Source organism: Haliaeetus leucocephalus, unplaced genomic scaffold (genome assembly GCF_000737465.1).
Source record: "Haliaeetus leucocephalus isolate CR32 unplaced genomic scaffold, Haliaeetus_leucocephalus-4.0 Scaffold384, whole genome shotgun sequence".
Taxonomy (NCBI): Eukaryota; Metazoa; Chordata; class Aves; order Accipitriformes; family Accipitridae; genus Haliaeetus; species Haliaeetus leucocephalus.
Genome location: NW_010972820.1, coordinates 8,791,935 through 8,802,286, shown reverse-complemented (window position 1 = coordinate 8,802,286; position 10,352 = coordinate 8,791,935). Strand labels below are relative to the sequence as shown.

Genomic DNA, 10,352 nt, shown 5'->3' with positions numbered 1-10,352 from the left:
CTTGCACAGCCCCTAAAGCACATGCACCCCACTTTGGCCACCACTATCTTACACCTCACAGCCAACGCTAACACTGAACTACCTCGTAAGCACACATGCTCATGTTTACAAGTTCAGTAGTAAACTAATCCCTGGTGGAACAGACTGTATTGTGAAATCACTGAACTGTCTCTGTACTTTGCAAATAGTTGCAGGAGAATTTGCTGAGGCATAATAGATATTTGTTGATCAAATTTGGTAAGAAATAGGGCACTGGCCACAGAGGCAGCATAAACATATTTACAGAGGTAAACCATGACCAGGTACTCCAATAAAGTAGTTCCATAGTATCTTTATCCACTGCTTCCTGACAGTTATCTACAGTGCATAGTTTCCTATGGGATGGTAGGTGTTGCTTGGTAATTTGAGCAACTAAGAAAATACCAAATTTTCTAGTAAGACAAGGACTGTAATACTTCAGTTACAGATTCAACAGGAGGGCAGAGTTTTGTTTGAAGATCAAAACTACAGGTTCACTCCAGCGTTGTGCTTCTCCAGAGCCCCCAGCTATTTATGGAGACATAGTTTAAGTCTAGGAATTGTTAAGTTAGGGTCACAGTCTGCAAGTTTAATGTTTTGCATCCAGCAAGTTCCAGAAAGAGGTAATAAAGACATCCTTTAAGGAATCTTCTCTGATGTTAAGACCTGAGAATCATGGCAGCGAGCCTAAAAATAGGTGGGGAGAGGGGAAAGAGAATAGTTTAATGAACAAAAATACCACTTTAAAGACCATTTTCCAAATCAGTAGTTTAGTAAGCTTAACAAGTATAAGGGGTCATATTTCATCTTAATTACATAGGAGCTTTCAAGACAAAATTCTAAATAACTGGTATTTTTAAATATAAATCAAATCTTTGAAAAGAGGAAACAAAAACTGAAACCAAACAAAATCCCACACACAAATCCCACACAACACTCTTCTTTTTACTGTATCCTGAATTTTAAAGCTTTTGCCAGCAGGAGGAAGACAGGATGGCTGTGTTTCACTGATATTTCTGACACGTTTGGGGCCAGAAAACACTTAAGACAATACCTCATTTCAATATACAGATGTTAAATACAGTTGAGCAGGTGACTCAGTCACCAGTTATTTCCTAGTTTACATAGAAGTCTGTCCTGAAGCTTGAACACACTGAATGGTGCTGATAAGACACCACAGAATTGGAACATGGGTCCTCAGAATCAATTTGTTAGTGTAGGAAAGAGAAAGCTTAATAAACAAAACTTACATCTGACATTCAGCTGAAAACTTCTACGGTCTTAAAAAGTTACAATGCCCAAAGTGAAACATGTGGATCGGATTTATAAAAATGCCAACAGCTCAAACATACAAGTTGCTCAGAGCTGCGTTTTGAATATATGAAGTTCTAAGTACTTCCAGAAAGCAGAATGCACTAGTTCTAATGTCAAAGCTGCGGAGACATGGGATGGTTAGGCCTCATTATCTGCACGCCTTGTTCTTCAACTATCAAAGGCTGATAGACACCACATAGCTTTACAAAGTTGCAGTAAAAAAACCTGAAGATAATTCTGGAATACGAATGGTTTGCAAGTACCTTATATGCCCACAATAAGCTATTTAGGATAAAACATTGTAAGAAAACAAAAAGAAAAAAAAAGCCTAATTTACATGTGCAAACAGCTGCAAGCTTCATGAAAGATTTAGACGTTGTCAGTTACATCAAGGTGGCATGCACTTACATGCAAAACTTCCTTGGTCTTGGTATCCTGTGATTACTCAATTCACAGAGAATAAGCAAATAGCAGCAGAGAAGAAGAACGAGGAAAGTGAGGAGATGAAAAAAATTCACCACACAACCACATATGCATATGCATTTGACTATTAGAGAAGAGATGCAGATTCTCTTAAATTTTCTTAGACAGAAACTATTTTCCAAAATACTTACAGCTTTCTCTTCCAATGAGAGTACACCATCTATAGCCACTATCTGGTATTGCTTTTCTTTTAAGCTACCCACAAATTTCCGAAGGAGTTTGAGACTAGTACCATCACTGTTTTGTTTTAGCAGTTTCTGCATTTCTTGTGAAGGGCATCCTGGGTCAAACAGTAGCAAACATAAGGTTTTGTTCTTCCTCTCTTCTATTCCAACAACTGTACGACTATGACCTAATTTCAGAATAGAGTTTCAGTATTTTAAAACCACATAAATCCCAGTCCTTGTAGCATACTACTTATTTTCAGATCAAGGAAGATATTAATTGAAATTGAATAAGGTAGTTTATAAGCAAAGAGCAGATGTCAAAAAGTTGAGATCCCAGTCACACCCAGCTCTTCCATCCAATAAAAATACAAACTTTAATATTGCTCTTATTAAATAAAAAATAACAGGAAATAAAGCCATGCCTTCATTTAAATGAAGAAGGAACATAAAATGCTGCTCTGAATTGCAGCACATATAAAGAAAGATAGAGAAGAGAAAGAAACCAGCATATTGTGATACTGACCTTGATGTTGCAAGTAGATAGGTGGTTTGGAAGTACACGCTACCTTTGCACCACCTTCATTATCTGTAGAATAGTAACGCAAAATCCACTCAAATAAACGAGGGTGTGTACCCATAGCGCCAGTTGGTTTGTGAAAGTCAATGATTTGACACCTACAGAACATTTAGAATGAAAACAACAATAAAATTTCAAGAGGTTGTTTGTTAAAACAACTTTTTCACCTCTCAGTCTTTTCCTCCTGCAATTGTAAACACAGTAATTCCAGGCGTCATGCAGTCATTACCACTGTTTTGTTTTTTTTTTAAATACAGGAGTATGGGACACAATTACAAAGCAATGCAATATATACTGTTCAAAACTGGAAGATTTATTCTGTAACAAAGAAACACTCTGTTCAGTCTAACAAGAACTTGTAAAACTTGCAAAAATTAAAATGTTTGATTTTTTTGTGTGATACATGTACACTAGAGAATCCAATTAACAGCTTTCAGAATTATGCAAGTTAATAGTTGAAATTCAGACTCTTCTTGAGAATAAACTTCTAAAAGAAATTAAGTTTTTAATCAATGTTTGATTTTATGCATACATGGCATCATTGTTCATCAAGTCTCAATGATCTAAGCAGTTATTCAATTTATGTACCTGCCTAAGTAGTTACACAGGTTTATACTGCGCTAAATCACATCTGTTATAGGTTGATTAAATTTAAAGCCACTAACGTGGCTTTGTCATCACACCATTCGCAATTCTGACCTTTAAAGGTACAGCACTTAAATCAGCACTTAAAAATAAAAACAACAACAACAACAACAAAAAGCAATATTTACTTTATCCTGAGACTGGTTAACAGTGAATAAATTTCACATGCTCCTATCCATGCTTTGGAACCGTGTAACCTGTTGTTGAAGTGAGATGCCCCATGAGGATCAAAGCCTTCTCTCCAGGCATCTTCAATCATGGACTGAATCTTTGGTATACTAGGAATTAGTGTAGTATCTGGAACAGAAAAAGCTTTTGAATTGTGGCTACAGTTACTGAAATAGTGTATTAATTAAAAATATTCGGCTTCTTTTACTACAGGCAGTTGATGATACAAAGATGCACCAAAAAACCTAAAGCTAAAACTTCAACCACATCATGCCTTGCCAGTATTCACCCCTCTGATTCTTTCCACAGCAAGTTCCAGTGGTATAACAAGCATTTAATAGGTAACATTGACCTAATAAGCCTTGCTGTGTAAATGAAAAGGTAAAACATCAGTCAGTAGGTTGTCATCCGAGGTACGTGAAACAAACAGGCAGCTTTTTGTTTAATACCTCTCAAGCAGTCATTATACAAGCTGTTTTGCAACAGTGAGGAAAGGAGCATTTGGAAATTCCTGTAACCGCAACCCCAGCCTCTGTCGCCCAAAGATGAGTGGAAGTGATCTACTCCTGTTGAAAGCCACACATGCCTCACATCTTTGTTTTCGTTCTGATAGTACTTGCACAATGCTTCAATGACTCCTAAGAGAAGACCAAATATAAAGTTTATCTGTAAAATGAACTACAAAATCTGCCAGAAAAAGATTCTTTCCCCAGCTTGGAACAGACACAGATTATGACAATTTATTTTAAAGCTTCTAAGTGATCCTACATTACATCTAGAACCCAAATCACAAAACCAGTGGACACTGCACCTATTTCATTTTGATAGTCTTTACTTTGATGAATTTATGTACTATGAAGCTTTCAGAATTCAATCTATTTTTTCCACTGCTGCTACACAATGACAATTCTAAACTAAACAGCTTGGGCTACGTTATAAACTGTGATAAGCACAGGAACTATTACAATGAAACAGGAAAAGTAATGTCACCAATAAAGCATTTCTATGCCACTGCCACCTCCAGTACAACATCCCCATAAAAACATGGAAATACTGATGCATACTACGTAATCCTTTTATTCCCCCTGAATTATTTGCCCTGGAGAAACTAAGACAAGAAAAGGAATGGCACAGAATTTGAGAATAACTGTAAATATGTTAAAAAAAAAAAATCTACTGGCAGGATATTCCAAATCCTCCTTTGTTACATAAAAGAACATGCTTGGGAATGCTCTCTCCAATTTGTATATGTAAATTCTCAAAGGCCCTTTATTGCCATGCTATCGTGAAGACAATTATTCCATAGCCATCATTTTCTGAATTCCTCTCTGAAGTCTAAATCATTACCAAGAATGAAAACTCTAAATGTATTATTTCCACTCAATACATTTTATAGAAGAAATTTTCTTTTACCTGTCAAGAGCCAAATGAATATTTTGTAAGCTAGAACCACTAGCAACAAGCTAAAAGACTTTTGAACTGTGGTCTTGGCAAGTAAAGCAAGGAAGGCTTTTGAAAGGGACATAGAAATGCATTGGCACTGTATTTTTGTACCAATTATAAAACATTTCAAAGAAGATGTATCAAGTAGATGTCTACTCCTCCCAGTCCTCTCTTGGACTTTGTAATCAGGTGAACACTGTGCTTACCTGGGACCAGCTTACATGATACTACGACTAACTGAAACACAAGATAAATAGCTGCTCTAAATTTTAACAACTACGCTAGCTTAGGAACCAATGAGTACTAAGTAATAAACAAGCACACACCCAGGGACAACCAACTTGTAATAAGACATTTGCATCTTTTGATACATATGATAATGGCTTTAAACTGAAAGAGGGTAGATTTAGATTAGATGTAAGGAAGAAGGTCTTCACTGTGAGAGTAGTGAGACACTGGAACAGGTTGCCCAGAGAGGCTGTGGATGCCCCATCCCTGGCAGTGTTCAAGGTCAGGTTGGATGGGGCTTTGAGCAACCTGGTCTAGTGGAAGGTGTCCCTGCCCATAGCAGGGGGGTTGGAACTAGATGATCTTTAAGGTCCCTTCCAACCCAAACCATTGTATTTGGGCCGTTAACCAGACAACTTGGTTCCAAGGTTCCGTAGAAAAAAAAAAAAAAAAGAAAAAAAAGAAAAAAAAAGAAGAAAAAAAGTCTTCAGGTTAGAATAAAGATTAGAAACATACCAAGCTCTAATTTGCTTATTAGTTTAGGACTAAAATGATATAGATTGATCTAGAAAATAAGGATTAGAATTAGGATGCAACTAATATTAAACATCCAATTACATGCTTTGTTAAAGACAGGTTTGGTCACTACAACCTAGGTCTAAAAAGTAGTCTTAGTTGTATACGATTTCAGCATTTTTACCTGAGGTCTTTGTCTTCCCATCATCTATACCAAAAGCCAAACATTCCATCATGTCAGCTTTTCTCTTGTGATATTCAAAAGGCTGCATCCTTCCTCTATCAACTTCCCTTTCCATATTCTTTAGGAATTGCTGCTTGTAGCCTCCAGAATTATCCAAGCCATACTGTCTCTGTTAGGGATGGAATGTACATGATTTAAATCACATTTTTTAAAAATTCACATCTAGCGATTTCGAGAAGCTGCATGTACAACCAGCAACTTTGAAAAATAGTGAACTGTGAGATAAAAACTTCAGATTTATGATATTTTAGAGCTGAAGGCCAAGCTTCACTCCTCAGTAGGAACGTGGTACTAGGAAAGCCACACCTGGAAGAGCAGGCACGTCCCTATGCTCCCTCTTGAGCAGAGAGCCATTGGCACAGAGACAGTCAATGGCCAGGAAGTAGTGAGAGTGGGAAATGAGCTATCAGGGCTGTCAGGTGGGAGGGAGAGGGGAGCAGGACCTAGCAGGGCAGTGGTCACTGGAGCAGGTGATGGTATCCAGCAAGAGGATAGCCAGGATGCTCAGGGCCTCAGCTGCCCTCCCAGGGATTATGCTCCAGGCTGCACTGCAAGGCACAGCGCTAGGGCTGAGCAGAGCACAGTACGAGATGAGGCGGCAGGCGTGCTGGGGCCCCCAGTGAGAGCAGTACGGCATGCACAGGGAGCACCCAGCCCCAACCTGAGCCACGTTGTCTGCAACCCACTCCTGCGCTATTACCTCAACACAGCCCATCTGACTGCACAGCTCTGACCTGGTATGGCCATTCCAGGTCATTACAGTTCCAAGATACTCAGCTTCTAATGGCACAACCATTCAAAATTTTACCATTTAGAAATATCACTGTACCTGCAGCTTTTTAAATTCTTCCCTCTCTCGCTTCTCCTCTTCTGATCTCTGCTGTTTATCTTCTTCAGTTTGGAGCCATTGAGCCAGTTCTAGATCTGTTATGTTTCCACCTACCCAGGAATAACATTCCAAAGACAGAGGAATTGATCAGGAGGTTAACAATGCTTTGATGGATCATTTATTTAATTTTTAAAGATTCTTTTCTAAGCAGACATACATAAACACAACTGGGCATTAATTTTAGGAGATGCATCCCACATTATTTTGAGCTATTAGCAACAAACACTAAACAGAAGTGACTGCATTCAATCTCCCAAGACTCAGACTCTTGACTCGGACAAAGTTTATGCAGTTGCAGGAGCAATTACTTGGCAAATAATGCATGTACCTCTACTACTTAGAAAACAGCTTTTGTTACTATGTTTCACTTCACTGTTAGCAGAAGTCCCAGTTTCTTGAATACCACACACTTATTACCTTCTAGGATCACTGCCACCAGTCTCTTAACAAAGTGACAAAAACAAATTTAGGATCAGTGAACTGGATAGGGAATCTCTAGGATTTTATTAGCCATGCTAATAAATAAAATTAATTTTGATTCCTTTACTTTATTTTACCGCTATGACTAATGAATCAGCACAAGCATTTAGAGAAAAGAACTGAGAAAAAAAATTGAAGTTTTCATAAGCTATAGATTTTCAGCTCATCACACTGGAATGTGCCACTCTAAATTCCATGTATGTAAACCTTCTATAGAGCTAGAAAAAAAAAATATAATATGGCTGTCTTTTAAACATATTTCATTGGAAGTTTTGGTTTTGGCTAACATACAGTACATTTACTTAACAAGCATGCATAGACAAATGTTTCTTTTAGCATTTGCAATTAAGTAGAGCACTTGGGCAATTGATAGAACTTGCTATTAGCTGTTACCTTCATTATGTATGTGTCCAGTTCTCTTTTTAAATAAGGACATATTTAGTTTAAATTTTGTCTGAGATTCTATACTGCAACACGCAAATACTTGTAAATGCTTTCAAGTATTATCAAGCCTGTATCCTTTCATGTACCTTCTGAAAAGCTATGTTCCTCTAAGTGTAAATCCACATGTTCTTCAAGAATCTGAATGTTTGTACAGGTAAGACTGCACATTGGACATTCATACAGCTGTTCACCATTTCCTGTGTCTGAAAAAGAAATGCAGTTTCTGGTTTTTGTGAGAATCAACCCCCCAACTGATACACAGTCAAAGATAAATACACAGGAATAAATTTTGTGTTGCCTTTGATATTCCCCAGTGAAAGGCAGCAAATTCTAAACAGCTGTTACTCTCTTAACAATTTAAGAATTTGTATCTAAATACCTGACAATTTTAAGATGTATTTTCCTTCTTTCTATTAATCAAGTTTTGCCCCATTTAATTTATAGATCACAATTTTCTGTGATAATACCTGTATTAAGAAATGCTTAGTCTGAAATATCAAACCGGTAATGAAAAGATCTGTTCTGCTAACAGACGAACACTTGGTTACAAAATTTTAATATTCGTGTGATAACACAGCAGTTGGCGAGTAGAAAGAATAAAGTAAAAACGTGTTGTCATTCTTACTTTGTTGGTCTTTCTGCATCTCCTCAAATAAATATTTTTTCTGCAGTTTTAGTATTACTGTTGAAGAGTACCATATAGAGTAGGTAAGGTTCAAAACAACTTCTGGAGATCACATCGACCCTCAAAGCAGGGTCAAATTAAACAGGTTAAGTTACATAGGGCCTTTTCCAGTCAGTTTTTTTAATAACTCCAAGGATAGACACCCCATAGGCTCCCCAGACAACTTATTCCAGTGTTTGACCACTCTCACAGTAAAAAAAAACAACCACGTTCTTGCGTTTAAATGGCATTTCCTGTATTTCAGCTTGTGCCCACTGCCTGTTGTCCTGTCACTGGGCACCACAGAGAAGAGCCTGACTCCATCTTTACTGCCCTCCTTTTGAGTCCCTAGATTTTACTTGCACTTTCCTAGGTTCATAAAATACAGGCATTAATATGGTATGTTAGCTGTTTCTGGAAAGCGTTTGCCCAAGCTAAAAGTTCATGACTGGCCGGAGGAAAACTTGATGGTGTAATAATCTAAATTCACCAGCAACATTTTGCATAACACTGCAAACATACAGTTTCTTGAAATACACTATGTACATTAAAAAAAACAAAAAACCCCACCCTTAATGCAACTATTTTTAAAATAGAAATTGACATGCATGCAAGCAAGCAAGTTATTTATTCAAGGTCTGCATTACTGGCACCCATAGAAGTAAGATATTCAATGCTGAGATCTCTTTTGGTTGCTGTCCTGGTTTCAGCTGGGATAGAGTTAATTTTCTTCCTAGTGGCTGGTACAGTGCTATGTTTTGGGTTCAGCATGAGAAGAATGTTGATAACGCACTGATGTTTTCAGTTTTTGCTAAGTAGTGTTTAGACTAAGTCAAGGATTTTTCAGCTTCTCATGCCCAGCCAGCAAGAAGGCTGGAGGGGCACAAGAAGTTGGGAGGGGACACAGCCAGGGTGGCTGACCCAAACTGGCTGAAGCGGTATTCCATACCATGTGACATCATGCCCAGTATATAAACTGGGGGAAATTGGCCTGGGGGGATCGCTGCTCAGGAACTAACTGGGCATCGGTCAGCAAGTGGTGAGCAATTGCATTGTGCATCACTTGTTTTGTATATTCCAATCCTTTTACTATTATTAGTATTGTCATTTTATTATTATTATCATCATTATTAGTTTCTTCCTTTCTGTTCTATTAAACTGTTCTTATCTCAGACCACGAGTTCTACTTCCCCTCTCCCCCCGATTCTCTCCCCCATCCCACTGGACAGGGAGGAGTGAGCGAGCAGCTGTGTGGTGCTTAGTTGCTGGCTGGGACTAAACCATGACATTGGGGGGGTTTTGTTTGTTTTGTTTTTTTTTTAAGAAAACCATATTTTTAATCACAGACTATGCAGTGTGGTTGATTATACTGCCACATTCTGCATCCTCATCCTCGTTTGTTTTTCTTCTCAGTATATATAGCTTGTTACATCAAGAATGCTAGTCTTCTAGAATTACCCACTAGCAGAGATGCAATTACTAAGTTCCTGAAATAGCTACCAGCAACTTTGGACAGTTAGTCAGAATAAAACTCTGACCGAGCTTAAAATAAAATACAGTATTCAAATAAATAACTATTTTCCTTACTCCAACTCTGTCCTCCAAAACATCCTTGCGGTCTCCAAACCAACGTTTAGTACTTCAGAGTGCTTCGGTGCTGGATTTTTCCTAGGTCTCTACTTCTAACTGAAAATTACCTTTCCGTAATGCGTACTGCAACTGCTCTATGGGATCCTGTCAAAGACGAGACTTCTGGAGGCCAGTCAAACCTTCATGACCAAACATATGTCAGGTAGGTAAAAACCGCGTCCCTATCACACAAAAGCTTTAGGACTTGCTTTCACTGATATGAACGGTGTATTTTGGGCACGCAAAACACTGCGGGTTCGTCTTCCTTGGCGTTTGTAGCCCTGCTCTGGAGCAGATTTTTCCAGTGACACCCCCACGGCCTTCGCTCACCGCTCCCTCTCCCAGCGACTCCTCTCCACCGCCTTCAACCACGGCCCCCCCCCGCCCCCTGCAGCTCTCCCGCCCCCCCCGCCCGCCCGAAACCGCTTTCACCTCCACCCGCC

At 38.6% G+C, this 10,352-nt stretch overlaps 1 protein-coding gene across 2 annotated transcripts; it reads right to left on the bottom strand.

Annotated features, from left to right (window-relative positions):
- On the bottom strand, positions 1–10,283 carry ZUFSP (zinc finger with UFM1-specific peptidase domain). 2 transcript variants are annotated; one of them, XM_010573423.1, is made up of 9 exons: positions 9,978–10,283; positions 7,703–7,819; positions 6,633–6,742; positions 5,744–5,912; positions 3,822–4,010; positions 3,333–3,501; positions 2,506–2,657; positions 1,947–2,167; positions 1–705 (listed from the first exon to the last, which is right to left on the bottom strand). In XM_010573423.1, the coding sequence occupies exons 2-9, from the start codon at positions 7,782–7,784 to the stop codon at positions 658–660; spliced, it is 1,140 nt and encodes a 379-aa protein (XP_010571725.1). In that variant the 5' UTR covers positions 7,785–7,819; positions 9,978–10,283; the 3' UTR covers positions 1–657. The 2 variants fall into 2 exon arrangements, with proteins under 2 accessions (XP_010571725.1, XP_010571726.1); XM_010573424.1 differs by having other exon boundaries at positions 3,402–3,501.
- Between the last annotated feature and the right edge of the window lie 69 nt (positions 10,284–10,352).